Here is a 20,599-nt window from a genome sequence, read left to right as displayed (position 1 = left end):
CACTCTGCCACTTGAGCCACAGCGCCACTTCTGGCTGTTTTCTGTATATGTGGTGCTGGGGAATCGAACCCAGGGCCTCATGTATATGAGGCAGGCACTCTTGCCACTAGGCCATATCCCCAGCCCCCAAGTACAGTACTCTTGTCCAGTCCCATGGTCACATCTGCTCCCTACCTGAATGGCATGGCAGCTTGATAAAGAGTAGCTGCTCACTGTTTCACCACATCAGATACTTCCAAGTATATTGAGATCAAAATAAGAAGTTAGGTTACCAAGACATAAAACGTTTTCATTCTCAATTCCTGTCTAACAGATTACTATAAAACTTAACATCTATAAAAACTAAGAGGTGACATTGATCAAGATGCATTGTATTCAGCTACTTAAGGATAATAAAAAGGATGAAAAATGACCCCCCCCAAAAAAAACCCTGTGTTTTACTATCTCATATTTCTTTTTTCTTTGGTTTGGTTTTTGTTTTGTTTTGTTTTGTTTTTGCCAGTCTCGGGGCTTGGACTCAGAGCCTGAGCACTGTCCCTGGCTTCTTTTTGCTCAAGGCTAGCACTCTGCCACTTAAGCCACAGCGCCACTTCTGGCTTTTTCCATATATGTGGTGCTGAGAAATCAAACCCAGGGCTTCATGTATAGGAGGCAAGCACTCTACCACTAGGCCATATTCCCAGCCCATTATCTCATAGGTCTTATCTGCATTGCCTTGAACCAAGAATCCAGGAATGACTTTGTTGAATACTGTTTCAGGATCCCTCACAGGCTATAGTCATGGTTGTTGGCCAAGATATAGTTATCTCACCACTCAACAGGGAATGAAGTGGTGTTGGCAGGATTTAGTTCCTCACTGGCTGTGAATCTGTTCATTGTCATGTATGTCTTGCCAACATGGCATCTTGCTTCACCAGCTTGTCCAAGCTGACATGGCAATAGAAAGTCTGCTAGGAAGAAATTACCATTTTGTAAAACCTATTCACCTAAGAAATATCTGTCAGCTTTGTGCATTTTGTTAGTTAGAAGCAAATCATCAGGTTCAGCCTAGACCTTAGAATTTTGCCTGTTGTGCAGAGCAAGTCCTGGTATAAAATGGTACTCTAGATACTTTGTTGTTGTTGTTAGCAAACATCTGCATCATGAAAATGACTTCTTTGAGAAACCAGATAGGTAGATATAGGATGAATGTGGAGATGAGTGAGCATTACAAAACAGTTAGTTGAAGGAAGAGAACACGGAAAAAGCAGAACGTATTATTAGCAAGATCAAGCCAGCTGCACACTACAGTACCAAGGCCATGGCATCTTCCAGTTGGAGTGAACATCACAGAGTCTTCTCTAGTTTTCTCCAAGCCGCAGAAGACATTTCCTGTTTCATTCTATATCACTGTTAGACCAGAAAAAAGAGTGATTCATTTTACCCAGAACTTAATGTGAGCTCCCAAGGGAAAGAGAATGTGTGGGATTAACAGATGTCAGTATTTGTAGCAGATCACAAAAAAAAAGAAAGAAAGAAAGAGGGGGAGGGGGAGAAAGAAAGAAAGAACCCTGAACTTGAATGCCACTGCCATTTCTTTTTGTCGTTGTATAATGGAGTTTTATTCAACATATCTTAAGAGTGCAGTGCTTCTTGGTCAGTGTACCCCCCTCCCACCATTGTCCCCATCTTTTCTAACCCCACCATTCCCTCAAGTTACCTGGTTCCATTTTCACATATGCACCATTTGTCTCTTCCCTAGTCCATATCCAGAGATATACATAGAGGCATCCTTCAACTCCAGGTTTTATTAGATCAAATATCATTTCCCTTCCAAAAACCAAGACCTAAATTCAGCTCCCAACTCTGATGTTCCTACATAATTATATACCTCACCATGTTATTAGTGCTTAGTAAATCTAGATTTTGAGAGTGAGAATTTAGAATAATTAATTTCTTGGAATTAATTTCCACTGGTATAATCATCTCTCTGCTTGTTTTGCCAGGGGTGACACTGTTTGTGGCTCTTTACGACTATGAAGCTCGGACGGAAGATGACCTAAGTTTTCACAAAGGAGAAAAATTCCAAATACTGAACAGCTCGTAAGTTTTGGAGGGAAAAGGAAAGCCTGCCTGCCTTTCACATTGGGCAAGTGTGCAGCCAGCTAGTCAGACGTTTGAAATGCTTAACCAAGGGGCTGGGAATATAGTCTAGTGGCAAGAGTGCTTGCCTCATATACATGAAGCCCTGGGTTCGATTCCTCAGCACCACATATGTAGAAAACGGCCAGAAGTGGTGCTGTGGCTGAAATGGCAGAGTGCTAGCCTTGAGCAAAAAGAAGCCAGGGACAGTGCTCAGGCCCTGAGTCCAAGGCCCAGGACTGGCAAAAAGGAAGGAAGGAAGGGAGGGAGGGAGGGAGGGAGGGAGGGAGGGAGGGAGGGAGGGAGGGAGGGAGGGAGGAAGGAAAGAAGGAAGGACAAACACTTTCTAATTTAAATAGCCTCCAGCAATTCAATTTGAGTAAAGAGCCCATGATGCTTTGTAGTACTGTCTAGCACCTTGCACCATTGGTCTTTATAGAGTATGCAATAGTAGCAGAATCTCTGGTTTGGGGCTTGGAATTTCATTTCAAGGTGGTAAAAGCATCAGCCTAGCCCTCCACTTCCCCAAGCATCTCCACAAATCTGCACTTCTCAGACAATTGACACATGGCCTGGCTGCCCACAATAGGTGCTCACTACCTTGAGATTTTCTTTGCATCTGATATTGCACTGCTTAATCTGTCACTCTGGGCCAGCAACATGTTCCTTCTGTTTTCACAACTGCTAAACATTCCAAGGGGTGACATGCCTGTAGAGGTGTTTCCCTGTGATTAAAATTTGGGAGTGTCTTTGTGAGAGGAAAGGAGAAGTGATTTTACCCACTCATGAATGACTACAATGCATGCATTTAACCATGCTCACTAGGAAAACCAGTTAAACAGGGAGCGACGAGATTTAATAGAGACAATCACTCACTTGTCAAATTCTGTCTTTAATTTCTCCATGAGCAGTAGTGAACAGGGATGGGTCAAATTTCTCTCTGCTTTTAAAATATTACCTCTGCTAAATGAGACAGTATGCAATGGATGAGGGCCCTTCAGAGAAATCCTGGCTCCTCACACACACACCCCAAAAGGGCAGTGTTCCACATCAGTATGCAAATATTTCAGGCCTCCTCTTGTGTGCTTCCTGGTGGTTGGGAAAGAATGTCACCAGGGGCTGAGTGTCACCAAGTCTGGATTTCCTAGTGATGGGAGGACCAGAAGTCCAGCTCTTCAGCTTTAGCAGATATGAGCCTGTGCATACCATCTCACATATCCTGGGAAAGGGGAGGGTGTTGTAACCCCTAGGACTTTCCCTGGGGTGCCCTTATCAGTACCATACACTGTGTACATACCACAGTCCAGTAGCAAGACCTGAGGGCCCCACAGGAGGCTAGTATCTCTCTTCTAAATGTCAGCAGACATTGTCTACATAATCCTAGTTTTTTATTAGTATTATGGTCATTGCTAAAACATGTAGGTTTGGGTTTGTTGGGTTTTTTTAGTTTATTGGAATAAATGGAGTAAAGTGGTAATGTGCATGTAACTACTGCAGATATGGCAGTGTTTGTACAATGGTGTAGATATACTTACTACATTGTAGCTTCTCACTTGAAAATGGTTTAAGTGATATGTTTCCTGTCACATGTATCTCACAATAGTATTTTTAAAGATACAGCCAGTATTTAGATCAAGTAGCTTACCTGCTTCTCCCCTGCAGGAAACCTCCTGAAGCCACACAAGAATTTTTTAAATAGTAACCAGCTGTCATTTTTTAAGGCTTCTTATGTGTCAGCCATGTGCTAACACAATTGCTCTCATTTATTCTGTCACAACAACTGTTGTGATCTTGACATCTGAGGAGCTGAAGGCCTAGGTTGGGGAACTGCCCCAAAGCACAGAGCTAGCAGGTGGCAGAGCCCAGGGGTGGGAGGGGGGATTGGCATCTTGAGAACAGTGTCAGGTGTGACCTTGGAAAGGTCCACATAACCCAACCAGAGGCAACTGAACCATCAAGTGAAATGGGTTGGAAAATTGGCTGGGCAGTTCGGGAGGAGGGAAGTTGCCTTTGATCTCTTCTGATTTATGATTCCTTATTGTTCATTTGATTCTTAATGAATACTCTTGTCAGAGTCTATCAACTTTGAATTCTGCATATACTCCCCCAGGTAATATAATATTCCCTAAATGGCAAGGTTGATTGCATATTGGAAACTGTGTGTAAGTTCTAAAAGGCAAGGACCACGAGGAACAGGACAAGTACCATACACAACAATTCTGGGAGTCTCCCATACTTAAAATAGATTGGGACATCACTTGGAGGCCACTTGCAAAGTCAATCCCTACCAAAGACATGACTTCTTCCTTTGTTGATCTGGACAGGATCTTCAATGTGATCAAAGTGAATTTTAGATAAACATTTAAGGGGAGGATACAGTCTATCTGTATTTGTGATCTGCATATGTGGCCCTTAACGTAAGCCTTTGAGCCTGTTCTCTTAAGAAAAAAGAATTACAAAAATTTTTGTCACCTTTATGTTCTTCCTTTATTCAATGGCATTCCTCATCCTATGTGCCATTTAAATGCCCCTTTTCAAGGTTATAGAAAAAACAATAAGGTTTGTGTAACAAATATAATATCCTGAAGTCAAGGGTAATAACAGGGAAGAGAAAATGGTGAAGGAAAAACAAAGCACTAACACAGAAGCAGATGGCTTGAGGCTCTTCCCCTCCCCCAACCTCCCCAGCCTCTGGCTCTCTTCACTGAAGGGAGAGGGATGAGGCTGTGTTCTCCCCACCTCCTAGTGTGTCCTCCCACTCCCTTCCCAAAAAGAGGCTATAACTGGAGGCCACAGGGTTTTTGTTTAAAGTACTACATCCCCCATTGGATGCAAGTTTGCTCTTGTACCCCAAGCAGAGAATCTGCTGCCCAGCACAAGTGGCAATGTTTCAATGACCTGTTGTCAGTGCTCAGAATAGACATTACCTTGATTTTTATATTTCATGCTTAGTGATTTACCATTTCACAATGGTCATTCTTTAAAATGCAATTGTTTTTATAAGTTGGACCTAGACTGCCTGTTTAACATTCCTTTCTGGTTTAGACTTCGTCCAAACGTTTGGTAAAGTTGTTATGGATAAAGCTCTCTGTAGAAGGGTAGCATTCACATTTAGAAAGTATTCAGTATGTGTTATGAAAAGGATCCTCCATGGCTGGGCTCTTCATGGCTAGCAGCAATTGGAAAAGATCACTTGTTAGTTCTACATAGGCTCCAAGGTTCCTAGGCTACCAGCAGCTGGAACCACAAGTCCTGCAAAGGGATTTGGGAATTGGAGATGGACTCTTTTAATAAGTGTTTAAATCAGATGAACAGGGGCTACTAAAAAATTAGAAGCCATTCTCAACCCAGTGCCAGTAGTTAATCAGATATTTGAACCAGAATAATATGGAAATTAAGAATATCTCACTAAGGGTGAAATATTTGGACTGCACAGCTTCAATAATTATCCACAATAATCATGTATGAAAGCAAAAGGTAGTACACTGTAGTACACTAGAGATCCTATCCTCCTTGATCAGTGTAATTTGTAGTGTGCACTATTTATTTGTAAGTGATTTGGTGCTTTTAGTGCATTTAAGATAAATGATTGAGTCACTTATCCAACAACTGCTAATGTTTTAAGCCCACCAAATTTTCTGGTGCAGAAAATAGGAGTAATAGATTGTGTGGTAAATATAGAAAAATGTGAGGTTTGCTACTTAATACATTGAATGTTTATCACTTCGTGTCTCCTTTGATAAAAGTGACCCTGAGTGACCTAGAAAAATATCAAGGATGGCAACTCATGAAATTAATGAGGTCACATAAGAAAACCATAAACTCTTGATACCGGACCTCAGAACAAGCTGGTTAGTTGGGTTCTCATCTGGTAGACTGTTGGGTGCCTAGATAAAAATTAGACAGTTAATGCTGAATCTGAATTGGGCATTATTTCATTAACGCCAGCTCACCTTAATAAGATGCAGCTTGTCCCAAATTGTCTTCCTGCCCCTGTTGACATTCCCACATATCCTGAAGTTGATGCTAGCCTTTCTTTTTCTTAATTTAATTCCATTAGAACTAATGTGATGAAGGTTATCCTGCATTTTTAAAAAAATAAGCCTTTCTACAAGCATTTAATTTTTTCCTCACCATTTTGAATCATTTCCCAGGTTGGGAGATCGAGGAATGATAGCAACAGGTTGGTTTTTTGGTTTTTTTCTTATCTATTGTCAAAGTGATGTACAGAGAGGTTACAGTTTCATATGTTAGGCCTTGGGTACATTTCTTGTACTGTTTGTTACCTCCTCCCTCATTCCCCTCTCCTCCCTCCCCTTTTCCTCTCCCCCATGAGTTATTCAGTTGGTTTACACCAAATGGTTTTGCAAGTATTGCTTTTGGAGTTATTTGTCTTTTTATCCTTTGTCTCCCGATTTTGATATTCCCTTTCACTTTCCTAGTTCTAATACCAGTATATACAGTATCCAGTGTACTCAGATAAACAGTGATAATGTGGGTACAACCACAGGAAGGGGATACAAGAGGATCATCAACAATAGAAGCTACAGTTTCACATGGCATTTTGAAAGTAATTACAACAGTGATATAACAGTCGTTTACATAACATGGAGTTCATTTCACTTAGCATCATCTTATGCATTCATAAGGGCATAGTTATTAGGCTCTTGTGATCCTCTGCTGTGACTAGCCTAAACCTGTGCTAATTATTCCCTATGAGGGAGACCATAGATTCCATGTTTCTTTGGAGCTTAGCTACAGGTTTTATATGATGAAATGTCTCCCTCTAGTGGAATTTCAGAGCAGTAACCAATTGTCATTATTAAAGTGAAAATAACATCTTCAAAACCATTTTCTAAGTGATACTTAAATCTACATGTATTTCTTTGAGGAGTGGTGTATAGAAATAGGACCAGGGTAAACTGTGAAGATATTAACTTTCTCCTGTGGTGCTGGATATAGGATCTAGAGCCTTGTACATGCTAGACATGCTAGGCAGGCACTTTTGCCATTTATTTACAGCACCAGCCCATAACATTTTTAGCTTCATGAGTTGCACCTGCAGAGCAGAGTGACACGGATAGGAGCGTGATATAGATTCCACACACTTAGTAATCATCTAGCTCTTAAAGTTGGTTGTGAGTTCTCAGATAACTAGACAGATAGATAGATTCCTTGATATATATAAACATTTGATAATAAATATCTGGATATGAGCTGAATTTATGATTAAGGATTTCTTGTGTATGAAAATTTTCATCTTCTCGTGATAATATCAGTGAATAAAATTAAAGAAGACATCAGAAAACTAAAGTATCAGTTTTAAAGACTTTTGCTAGCTCCTTGGTTTTCTGAATTGTACTATCACTTATGCCAGCAAACGTTTTCACAGAATTATACCCACATTGAACACTTATGCCACCATTTATGACATTCTGTATTCTTTCCCAGTCAGAAGGCTGATCTTTAGAGAACTCAATGAAAAGCTTGAGTGCGATATAGAGGCTGGTTAGTCTCTGCCTTTTAGTCAGCCTGGAGAGAATCTTTACCCAGTCCAAAGCCAAGACATTTTTCTTGCCTGGCCAAATGCTTTGATACAGAGCTAAGCCAAAAAACGATTTTTTTTAAAGCCACTAAATTTTCTCTTGCTGCTTCCAAGTACCAAAAAAGGAAAGAGACCTGTAGTGTCAGAGTTGAGGGGTCTCATATGCTGAAGGGCAATCATGTTCTCTTGGTCTTTACATGTACACCTGTCTACAGGTTGGTAGAGGGACACACAGCCCAAATCACAGCCACAGTCTACATAAGAGTCATGTGATAAACCTCCCCTTTCACATCCTGTGAGAAATCCTCAGAATAAGACTATACCATGGCATGGAACAAAATGGTCTGACCGCAAACTTTTCTCAGTTGTGCTTCCTTTGCTTGTGTGTCCACCCAGTTGTGGCTTCCCTTCCTCTCTCTCCTGTGTATCAGAACCTATTGGCCTGAAAATACTTGAGGAGGGTCTGTCCTACTGCAGTCTTGATCATTCTACCTGCAGAAAGTATGTCTCTATTTTCTTGAAATCAGGCAACTCAGATATTCAAAGCTTGCACTTACTCCAGCTGGACCTTTCCAGACCATCTACAGTTTTTCTAAAGTAAGCAGAGCCTGGTTCCCTCCCACTTTATGCAAGTTTGTCTCCCACTCAGACAAACACTTCCCAAGACAGCCCTCTTAATAGCCAGAGCCCTCCATTCTGAATTCACCAGGAACACCTGAGAGCTTACTGTTCTCAACTCATGGCTGACTAGGATTGTAAACCACAAATGGGACCTTATATTGTAAATTAAAAGAAAAGAGCAAAGCTGAAGAAATTGGGTGACACAAGGGCTAGGTGACACTGTTGGACTTCTCATTGCACTGAGTTTAACTGCAGATGTATTCATGTCTTTTTCTCTTTTCTTTCCAGGGAAGGAGATTGGTGGGAGGCTCGCTCCTTGACAACTGGAGAGACAGGCTATATTCCCAGCAATTATGTGGCTCCAGTTGACTCAATCCAAGCAGAAGAGTATGTTTTGTTTTCTTTTGCCATTTTCACTTAACCGCTTTTAAAAGTTATTTTCCTCAATAAAATGCCATTGACCTGGAATGGGAGAAAGAAGAAATTCACTGGAGTGCTTCTCAGGCTTTATGCCCTGGTTTTTGTCATAGGAATATAATACTTGTACTATTATTCACTTAATATTTTTTTAGGGCTGTCCACTTTTTAATGTGTAATTATTTGGAGACTGTATCAGTACCCAAAATGAAACCCTGATAACTTGCCATAGATTAAAAAATAATGAAAAGATGATGAAATTCTAGCTGCAGTGTATATTATTGACAGCCCAAAGTTGGTCTACAGTCTACTCCCTGGGTAGAGAAAAGCAAATAATTACTGAAGATTTAACTAGGATTTTTTTCCTCAGTCTAATCAGAAATATTGAAGGAGTGCTGAGAATATAGCTTCTATGTTGCAGTTAAAATCATATCATAAACAGTGAGTCTCACATCCTGGGAAATACTGCAGTTATGGATTACAAGTGACCCTTTTCTTTGTTTGGGGTCTCAGTTGTAGTTAGTTGACACAAATATTCCATCAGAGGCAGTTTAGGAAGATGGTCAGTAGGCTGAAAGTCCTAGAAAGGGTGACTGTTGTTAGTTCTCCAGACTTGGAGATGAGCAGGTATTGCCAAAGGGAAGACATGATGGAGTGGCTTGATTCAGCCCTAACTTCTGAATGGTGATGAGGGAGTCAATGATGTCCTGAACAGAAGAACACTGCTTCCTCCTTGGATACTTGCCTCACTGGAAAGGGAATAAAGAAAAGTCAGTCACTGGGGCTGGGAATAAGGCCTAGTGGTAAGAGTGCTTGCCTCCTATACATGAAATCCTTGGTTCGATTCCCCAGCACCACCTATATAGAAAATGGCCAGAAGTGGCGCTGTGGCTCAAGTGGCAGAGTGCTAGCCTTGAGCAAAAAGAAGCCAGGGATAGTGCTCATGCCCTGAGACCAAGACCCATAACTGGCCCCCCCAAAAAAGAAAAGTCAGTCACTGAGCCCAACCTTTGGCTCTGATATTTAATTTTGCCATGGATTTGTTTAAGCACTGAAAGAAGGATTAGATTGGACACTCTAGGAAAATCCCCAATTGGATCATTTTCTTATCATTAATTCCTTTGTATTACTTCTAAGATCTGTTTTGTTTCTCACTCTTCTGAGTTCTTTTTTCATTTCTCTACTGTTTCATCATCAGTGAATTAAATGTCTTTGTATTGAGTTTCTGTTTGCAAGCATCTTTGTGTTCTTTCAGAATGAAAAGAATCACCAAAATGTAGCATTATCTTGATTTAACTAGGAACTCACTGGCTATATATTGAAGTTATATTTATAATGGTCAGACTTTTTAATATTTTATTTTTAAGCAATCAAGTATTTCTAGAGAGTATAGTGGCACATGCCTATAATTACAGAGGTTAATGTTCAGAGGCAGGAGGATGTTGAGTTCAAGACCAGCCTGAACTACATAGTGATACCCTGTCTCAAAATAAATAAATAAATCATAAAATAATGCCTGTGGTTTTATGGTTTTACATTATCTTAAAATACTACTCTTTAGGAATAATCCATTGTCCTAACAAGTCCCTTCCACCACTGTTTTATCCAGCATTTAATTAGATTTTTTATACAAACCCAGAAAGAATTTTCATAAATAATTGATGTAATATTCTTTACACCAAGTAGACTAAGGATTGTTGCAAATTTGGGTACCTCTAAAATCATTGAGAAGTTATCATGATGTGTCTTTCCAACTTCAATGAAATTCTTTTTATTCACATTTGACAGTGAACACATAATAGCTTTGTTCAAGTGTAATGAATTGAAACTTCATTTAGAAACTAGATTCTTTCACAGTTAAATATTGTAGAAGTTGTTCCTACACACAGATTCTAATGGAATGCTCCAGAATTCTCCCTTGAGTTCTTGGCACACCTGCTGCTCATTCAGCACCCAGCTGAAATGTGAACTCATTGGCAGACATTGGTGAGGCTAAAGAGTGCAGGGCGGTGGGGGTAGAGGACATAGAAGACAAGTAACAAAGATCTTGAGGTGACTTGAGGTGATGCCTCCTTCAGTGACACAGTAGTGTCATTAGTTTGGGCAAGTGCTAAAATGTCTGTGCCATTGGTTTATTTGTAAGGGCATACTCATTGACCGCACAAATCTCAAATGTGCAGTAAGCAATCCCTGCAGCTGTGCTAAAGAGAAGCCGAGTGACAGATCGCAGTCCAGTTGCTGGATAAATGCCTTTCACTTGTCCAAGTCCTCACACCTGCTGGATAGGAAGAGAAAATCAAAACAAGATCCAAGGGCAGCAGTCATCTCAAATCAAGATCAGACTCGACATTTCTTTCTGTGTTCCTCTTGATAGAACTTGAGCAAAAATGGCATCCATCTTTAGTCTTTATCAGTTCTGAATGACCTTCTTTAAAAAGAAGTCTTGATTAATGATCTTTCTCTGTACCATAATTTTGTTTTGCTATTTCCCAGGGATTATAATTATGCTCAGAAATCAAGGGTCTTGTACTTTGAGCATGGGAAGCATCTCCTAAATTTGCTATTTCAAAACAAGGTCTTAGATTTCTCTTTCTGTATATGCAGGTGGCAGTTTTAACACAAGCCATTTCTTGTCATCCTATTGGGAAGGAAACAACTTACAATTCAAATCAGATTTTTTTTTCTGGAATGAAGGAGATGGAGTAGGGGTAGAATCAAAAATAGATTGATAGAAAACTGAATGAAGCTAATAAAAAATGTCAGGAAGGGTTGAGGACGAAATTGGAGGGGAAGGGGATTCATGGACAAAAACAGCTATGCTATTAAGTGCATAGATAATCATTATAAAGTATGTCCTTTCCTTGATCTCATTTAAAGATGGTACTTCGGAAAACTTGGCCGCAAAGATGCTGAGCGACAGCTTTTGTCCTTTGGGAACCCAAGAGGTACCTTTCTTATCCGAGAGAGTGAAACCACCAAAGGTAAAATAACTTGTCATTTAAATCTGTGCATTAGTCAGTGGGGATAAAAGGCTTATCTCTAATGTATGAGGATTTTAAATGCCACAGCTCTTCCCCTCCCTGTGAATAGAGTCCTATTTTCAGTTTTCCTCCAGGCTCTAGAACTTTAGACAGCTCAAAAAAAAAAAAAAAAGAAAAGAAAAGAAGAAAAATATGGAGGCTCAGAAAGAAGGCAGCATTGATGATCTATGTTCACAGATCAGTTTCAGAAGTTATTTAAAATTAGAAATTTCCTGAAATTCTCAGTCCTCGGGTGCCAATCATTCTGGTTGTTTTGTTTTCTTTTTTTTTTTAATAATTGGAGACTTCTCTTTCCTTTTTATTATTTAATACCCCATTAGAGCCAAGAAAAAAAGAGAGGTTAAGGGGATAAAGAGCATTATATTCGAGTTTAATGTGTTAGACACTGGTTACCTGTCCCCATAGCAAGGCAAAGAACCTTTTTTATCTGAATGGCTATTTGGATATTATGGCATCATTCACAGGCCATACAACATTATCAGTACAGGCACATGGGCCATGATATACCAGATGATTCTGAGGCCTTCCATTGTTCGCAGGCCAGACATTCTCTACTCCTACATGTAAGGTACAGTGAAGTAAAACTTTGAAGCTTCCCCTAGAGGAATGACTCTTCCATTTCTTCTGTATCCTGTAGGAAAAGGAAGCCAGAAGTCAAGCTCAGCTAGAGTTCTCATGCTATTCTTGATCATGCCTAGGACACTGAGACTGGGCCCTGTTAGGAAACACCAAGTAACAAAAAGAGCATTTTTAAAAAATTAGCCAGGAGGCTTTCAGTCTCAGGGGCGAAAATTTTATTGTTACTAGCTTCTGACCTTTGCAAGATAGCAGAAGTTGTATTTATTCTGTTACTGAGTAGAAATAGCCAGTGTGTATCTGTGTTGTTGTTGTTGATCATTATTAGTCATGGTCATCAGATAATTGAGATTACTAAAAATGAACTAGTACTCAAAATGTTTGCCATTGCTAAAACTTTGCATATTCACCAGGTGCCTATTCACTTTCCATCCGTGACTGGGATGATATGAAAGGAGACCATGTCAAACATTATAAAATTCGCAAACTTGACAATGGTGGATACTATATCACCACCCGGGCCCAGTTTGAAACACTTCAGCAGCTTGTACAGCACTACTCAGGTAACCTTGATTTTAACTCCCTGCTGAATGGTGAGATGCTGGAGGATGTGGGTAGACACAGAGTGGGAGAGGGGAAGAGAAGGGAGAAAAGGTATTATAGATAAGCACCAAGTCCCTGAAACAGTTTTCTTTGCCAGCCCTTAATGGTGATGCTGGCTGAGAGGCATCATTATTTTTGTTCCACCACAGTTATTAGTTCCATATGTCTGAAGGAAGGTTCTATAACATTCTGGCTCCCCGAGTTGAAAACTGTTTGGTTTTCATCGTCACTTAAAAATCTTGTGCAAGTTCTTTTCTCAGTCCCCTGAATATGTAATTCAGATTGGCAGAGGAAGGGAGCTGTCACAGGGAGGGATTCGTGACTGGACAGGCCCTCACAGGGGATGCTGGGCTTCTCCCGGCACTTTACAACCAGCACTACTGACACAGGGCTGCACTAGGATTTTATGTGCCTAACGAGCTGAATTCACAATCGATTCATCATGTTCTATTTCCTAACGAGACTTAAAACACATGTGACCCACGGCTCTTACATCTATTACATCTATTGTATTACAACTGCTTTTTTCAAAAGTACATTTGTTATTGTTCTGATACCCAGCTGTCACCATTATTTTGTTGCTCCTGGAAACCTAATTATTAGGTATATAGGTGTGTAGCCTGTGTATTCTATTCGGTAATATGGCTTTGTATGCAGTTGCTAAAATGTTTTCTCTCCTTGGCCAGCAATGACCTCCACTATTTCTTTATGCACATTCACTGGAAAATATGTGTGTGATTTTTTTTAGCACAAAAAAGCAATCTTTTGAAAATGGCAATAGAAGCAATTGAAAAAATTAGTAACACTGGAATAATAGTTGATTTGGGTATTCGCTAACTTGGTTGGTTGATATGGAATCTAGTGAATTATTTGAGAGAATGGAGCAGGATATCTCCCTGAGCTTAACTGATATACTCAAAATGTCTGCATGTTGAAAGAATTTTTTCGAAAGCTGAAATATATTTTATTACAGCCAAACATCAGCAGGATCCCCAGGGTTTGGATCATTTGAAAATATTGTGCTGGAAAGAGCACCTGAATAACATCGTAAAGCTGGAAGGAGAGAAGGGATATGGAGAACAATAGACATTTTTTTAATCTCACAAAAAAAATCCATCTTGAGTTAGATTTGTTTTTATATTAGCTTTTGCTTTTCCCCTTTCTCACATAAAATGCCTTTGAAATATTGACACAAATAATTTCCTGTCTAAACATCTCAGAATATGATTCTATCCAACAGGAAAGAATAAAAAGTAAATCATGATTCTCTGAAAAGGAACAGTAGCACCACATTTGCTTTCCTGGATCTGAGAGGCTTCAAGGGGCATGAAGGTCTCCATCCTTCTTGCAAGACATCTGTGTAGCTTTTGCCTCTTCCCTGAGGTCTCTCCTTGTTACCTCTTCTTATCTGACTAATTTTTGACTTGATGTTTAGTCAATATTTTCCCTACCTTTTCCAGATTCTAAGAGGCGTATTCTTTTTAAAAAACAGGGAGAAAAAAAAAAACTTCTAACCTGCAAATAATAACTGCTATTTTCCCTTATTTTTCACATCAAGTTCCTGCGAATGTTAGGGTTTTTTTTTTTTTCCTTTTAATTCAGACTCCTGTCTGACATTAAGGGATTTTTCCCCCCATGGAAAATAGCAAGTGATACAAGTATATATGATTAGATAACAGAATCAGAATAACAAAGCAATTACTAGAAAAATATGTGTCCTCCCGGTTACCACCAGATTTAATCTTCAGTTTTACAAAGGGCGTGACAGTTCAGTGTTCTGTGAAAGGATCTTGTACGACAGTTACAATTTCATATATCCTCATACCAAAGCAATCTCCTATCCTCTAGATAACAGAGGGGAAAATGGATAGTCATGCTGACTGACGTTTTTTGGTACATATGTGCTTTTTTTTTCAGTCAGTAAGGGTGCTTGCAGGATTCCAAAGAACATGTTATTAACACATTGGACTGCAAATGGTTTTCTTAGTACATAAACAAAAGCAGTCTATCTGTGCATGGAATATATTACGTAGGCATACAGAGTATTCTAAATTTTAAAATGTCTCCTATCCCACCTCTAATGAGTGTTTTGTTGCACGATGTCAAATCTTCAAGGTGTGTGTAGATGTCTACTGATGCAGCACTGTCTGAGTATTGCTATACCACGGCAAGCGTGGGTTTGCACCTGTGTGTTGTTGTTACATGTGTTCTGCTCTTCTCTCCCTCACACTGCTGCCCTGCTCCATCAGAGAGAGCTGCAGGTCTCTGCTGCCGCCTAGTTGTTCCCTGCCACAAAGGGATGCCAAGGCTTACCGATCTGTCTGTCAAAACCAAAGATGTCTGGGAAATCCCTCGAGAATCCCTGCAGTTGATCAAGAGACTGGGAAATGGGCAGTTTGGGGAAGTATGGATGGGTACGCTGAGACTCCATTATTCTATTAAGCTCTTTGTTTGGGAATCCCAAACATCAAAGATGGAAGGTGAAAATAAAGCTTTTATGAGTAGAAAGAAAATTTGAATTACTACCAGTAGGAAATAATCAGTTTTATTTTGATTTTAAAATTTCAGTGTGAGATATTAAGTAAGGAAGATTGGCAGATGACTCAGATTATACTGTGACATGAACCTCAGTTTGTAACTCAATACATTGAACAAGTAATGTTCCAGCCTGCATAAAATGGCTTGCTCTTCATTTCCAGCTGCAAATATTTGTTGAATGTTGCCCCAAAGGGCAAGTCACCTTCCATCTTTTCTAGTGCATGCATGATTATGGATTATAAGGACTGTGTTTTCTTTATCAATTCCCTCTCCCATAGAGAAAGCTGATGGTTTGTGTTTTAACTTAACTGTGGTTTCATCAAGTTGTGCTCCACAAACTTCTGGATTGGCTAAAGATGCTTGGGAAGTTGCACGTCACTCGTTGTGTCTGGAGAAGAAGCTGGGGCAGGGTTGTTTTGCTGAAGTGTGGCTTGGTAAGGCAGAGGGCACATTTTCTGTTTGGGCTGCATCTCAGAGCCAATTCAAAGGACAATTCTGAATGTATTGGCCAAGACTCTTAGCCTGGATGAGTAGATGGGCACAGGCCATCATGGTTTCCGAATATGGTGACTGTTCTGTTTCATGTGGTTGTTTAAGCACTTGCAGAACTGGAAACCCAAACCTACATTGTGGTATGTTTTCTTCATAAGAAATGGGAAAATAAAATACGCTATATGGGCTACTATAGAGAAAGACTACTATGAGTGTCTTGCTCACGAGGTCAGAGATTTAATCTTTACCAGCCAAATAACCATAAACAAGGGATTTATTGAACATCTTTAAGCCTCACTCTTCTCATCTGTGTAACTGGATACCACTTCATAGGACTGTTTAAGAATTACATGGGACTACGGGTTTAAAGTCTCTGGCAGATAATATATGTTCAGGATACATGCTTACTTCTCTTTATTTGGTTGTCACTGATAAGGCCAAATGTACTGGCCTTTGAAATTACTATATCCCCTTTGGGGCTTTTGCAGCTTTGCTCAGAGACAATCCATGAACTTAGTTCCCACCTAAGTCAGTAAGAATAATAAAGCTTATCAACTCCCTCTTTCTCCTTTCTTAGTCTATATACTACTATTATACATCAAGTATTTAAGATATATTTATATGAACTCCTTCCCTTTTGTCTTCTCAATCAGTAATTGAATTGTAGGTCCTAAGGATTTTAATCAAATCACATAATCAGAATCAGATCCTGTAAGACCAACTTTAAATTATGACACAGTCCACTAAAATTCTGTTTCTCATGAAATATAAAACTATCAGCATCATCTCATGCCATCAGCATCAAAAGGGATGCTATTATTAAAGAGATGCAGATTGTTATGAAAGGTGAAGATCTCACTATTTAAATTTTGGGGGCACAAACGCTCAAATCCCAAAGTACGGGTTTCAACCAGCAGATTCCAGGATGACAGACGAAAAAATACCCATGCAGTCATAGCTCATATTTTAGAATTTTTTTAATTAAATAAGTAATCCAAAACCACAGGAGGCAAGAAATGGGTTAACCAGCAGACATGGTTAAGTCTGAAGTGTTTCTTCTCTAACTCCCACTTTCATTGGTTCAGATTGGTCCAGGCTAACTTAAGGGAAATAGATAAAAGGGCACATTTGAAGAGGTAGATGACAAAACAAAAATCAGGAAGCACTTAAAACAGTTTCAGTAAGGGATCCAGGAATTTTCTCACTAAGATAAGTATATACAGGCACTTCTGCTGTCTTTTGACAGGAATTAATGCAAAAGTTAAGCACTCATAATCCTGTGACTGTAGACATGCAACCAGGGTTTTCTACTATTGTCATCTACAGTTCAAGCACACCTTCACATCTCCTTTAGCCAGTCACAGTCCCCACAGGGCTCAAAAGTGCTTACAACAAAGAACACGTGCAAATTGTCAAATTTCCCATTTACACTTAGTAGAAGATTTTTTTGAGATATAAACACACTCTTCTTTAAACCACTGGTTCTTCCCCAAGTTATGCTATTTACAGGCCACATGTTATAATTATATGAAATATATTTTTAACAAAAATTTCTCCAATTTTAAAGAATTCTTAGATACTAAAATTAGATTGATTAAATAAGTAAATCTTGATTTTTACCTTACCTTCTCCTTCAAATAGAAAATCATGTAATCTAAATTGACAGACTTTTTCTTTTCCCTTTGTGAAATTATCCTTCAAAGTCATAGGACTAGCCAGGTGCCAATGGCTCACACCTATACTCTTAGCTACTCAGGAGGCTGAGATCTGAGAATTGCAGTTGAAAGCAAGCTTGGGCAAGAAAGTCCGTGAGACTCTTATTTCCAGTTAACCACTAGAAAACCAGAAGCAATGCTGTGGCCCAAGTTGGTAGAGCCTTGAGCTGAAGAGCTCAGGGACAGTGCCCAGGCCCAGAGTTCAAGCCCCACCACCACAAAAAAAAAAAAAAGTCATAGGACTAACAATGAAATACACATAAAACCCAGAGTTTTTGTTTTGCCTTTTCTTTGTTCTTTTTTTTCTTTTTTTCTTTTTTTTTTTTGTTTTTGTTTTTGGTTTTTGGTTTTTGTCAGTCATGGGGCCTGGGTGCTGACCCTGAGCACTCTACCACTCAGCCACAGCAACATTTCCGGTTTTCTGGTAATTATTTGGAGATAAGAGTCTCACGGCCTCTCCTGCCCAGGCTGGCATTGAACTGTTATCATCAGATCTGAGACTCCTAAGTTGCTAGGATTACAGCCATGAGCCACTCATGCTCCTGGCTTTATTTTGCTTTTTAGTTTGAGAATCACAAGAGACCCGGGAGATAATGCAGTTCCATTTCTACATTTTACAGTTGAGGTAACTCATCGTGATCATAAATTAGGCTTTGCCTTTGTATCATCTGGACATCTTAACATGTGAAGTTGAGATATTTCTGATCTTTCCTGGTTGCTATTTCATTTCCTCAGTCTACCTGATAGAAGCTGTTGTACTTGTGGCTGATCATCAGGAAGCCTGAGGAAATTGCCTTACCTGAGGGAGACACAAACGCCTTGCTGGTGCTTATCTGAATACTTAGCTCAGCTCTTCAAGGACACAGTCAAGTAACTCAATCATTTTGTAGACAGTTAAAAGCCTCAAGTCTATTTCTCAGGAATTGTCAATATGTTGACATATATTTTTAAGTAGCATACTCCATAAAAGAGAACTTATTCTGATTTCTTCCAGATTCATTCTATGACTTAAGGGGTGGTTATTCAATCACCATCCTTTTTTCTAAACCCTGTAGACAAGGCTTGAGAGCTTTGGGCATTAATTCGAAGCCATATGAAAAACCAGAAACAGAAGGTCCTATGTATTACATAAGAAAAAAATCAAATGAATATTTGAACATAGTCATCAATAAACTCACTTTTCTTGTTGAAATACTTGACAGTACTTGCAATTGACTCTGTTCATAAAACCATATTCTATTTTTTAAAACCTAAAATCTAACTTTATGCAGATAGCTACTGATGAAAATTTTCTTCCCATGGAAAAAAATGTCTTTGGTTTTGACTTAATGTTGTGGGATGTTTGTAGGTACCTGGAATGGAAACACAAAAGTAGCCATAAAGACTCTTAAGCCAGGCACGATGTCCCCTGAATCATTCCTTGAGGAAGCACAGATCATGAAGAAGTTGAAACATGACAAGTTGGTGCAGCTCTACGCAGTGGTGTCTGAGGAGCCCATCTACATTGTCACTGAGTATATGAATAAAGGTTGGGCAACACTTCTCCCTTCTCTACCTCACAGTGACTGACAGGGTGTTCAGAGAAAAATATGGAATTGCCTGCTTACTTTTTTCTTCATTTTTACATAAGTCAGGTGGTCCCATCAGGGAGCTTCAGTTGTGGGCTCACTAATGAAAACCTTTGTAAAACAGAGAAACATTGCATTTGCCCCAAAATCCTTGTGAAATGTAGTGTCCTTTGCATGTTGCACATGTCAGGAATGTTCCTCTTCAAAATTAAAATACTCAATTTAATAGCAGAGGCAATACAGAGGGTTGGGATAACCTGCTGTGATTTGAATACAGTAACTTCTGTTAAAAATTATTTTTGCATGGGCTGGGGATATAGCCTAGTGGCAAGAGTGCCTGCCTCGGATATACGAGGCCCTAGGTTCGATTCCCCAGCACCACATATACAGAAAACGGCCAGAAGCGGCGCTGTGGCTCAAGTGGCAGAGTGCTAGCCTTGAGCGGGAAGAAGCCAGGGACAGTGCTCAGGCCCTGAGTCCAAGGCCCAGGACTGGCCAAAAAAAAAAAAAAAAATGTGTATGGCAGAACAATTAACAGCAGATATTGGTATCTGAGCTAAATTTAGTTCCCGCCATTGCAACTCCCCCCCCGCACCACACACATATACTCTTCTTAAATATCAGATAAAGAAATATCATGTCTTTTATCTCCCTCCATCGATGCCTGCACATGTGTGAATGTGCATGAGTGTATCTTTATAATCAAACCAACATTGTTAGGGATGGGGCCAGCGATTACTTTGTTTTGGAAAAACAGATGAATCAAACAAGAAACAGCCTTATAAGGCAATGGATTGCACATCAGAGGAAACCAATGTAATTTTTCTCTTCTACATATTTTCTTTTAAAACATAATTGGAATTTTTTATTGGCAGATTGTTCACCCTTTGTATCCAAGGTTATTTTTTAAATAAGTTTGTGATTAAAACACTGAAAAAAAAATCTGTGATGGCCATCATGAGCCTGCAACTTCTGCAAATGATTATTTCTGCCTTGGTGCTAGTTCCAATTCTCTCCATTCAGCATTATGAAATGATTCTCAAGGACTATCTATTCTGCTTCAGATGTCTGACTCAAATCTTAGCTGGCTGTGATCTAATTAAAGGAGGTGCTTGCCCACCCATATTCCTCTGATATGTCATTTCTTCTTTGATTAAAAAGCTGTAGGTAAGCTAGCTGAATGATTCACAGTCTTTGCCTTGTGCTAAAATCACCTAGAGGGCTTCTGAAGGCACAGGTTTGGGGACCTGACCTTAAGTGTTTTGGACTCATTAGTGTCTTTGATGGGACCTATGAGTTTGCATTTCTTGTGGGTTCCCTAGTTATGCTATTATAGCTGCTTGTCTAGGACCTCATCTTTGG

At 39.6% G+C, this 20,599-nt stretch overlaps 1 protein-coding gene across 3 annotated transcripts in view; it reads left to right on the top strand.

Moving 5' to 3' along the window:
• The window catches only part of Fyn (FYN proto-oncogene, Src family tyrosine kinase), a 206,250-nt gene that overhangs the window by 155,369 nt on the left and 30,282 nt on the right, over nt 1-20,599 (top strand). For 2 of the 3 annotated variants that reach the window (XM_048353929.1, XM_048353930.1), the window contains 6 exons: nt 1,986-2,082; nt 8,576-8,674; nt 11,582-11,685; nt 12,735-12,884; nt 15,174-15,338; nt 19,018-19,197. In XM_048353929.1, coding sequence (XP_048209886.1) covers nt 1,986-2,082; nt 8,576-8,674; nt 11,582-11,685; nt 12,735-12,884; nt 15,174-15,338; nt 19,018-19,197 — 795 coding nt within the window. Of the gene's footprint in view, nt 1-1,985; nt 2,083-8,575; nt 8,675-11,581; nt 11,686-12,734; nt 12,885-15,173; nt 15,339-15,740; nt 15,897-19,017; nt 19,198-20,599 lie in introns of all 3 variants that reach the window. The other variant, XM_048353931.1, reaches the window with a different exon arrangement.

The sequence above is a fragment of the Perognathus longimembris genome, chromosome 9, assembly GCF_023159225.1.
Source record: "Perognathus longimembris pacificus isolate PPM17 chromosome 9, ASM2315922v1, whole genome shotgun sequence".
NCBI lineage: Eukaryota > Metazoa > Chordata > Mammalia > Rodentia > Heteromyidae > Perognathus > Perognathus longimembris.
Note: the sequence above shows the minus strand (reverse complement) of the source record. Positions and strands in the feature narration are given on the sequence as shown.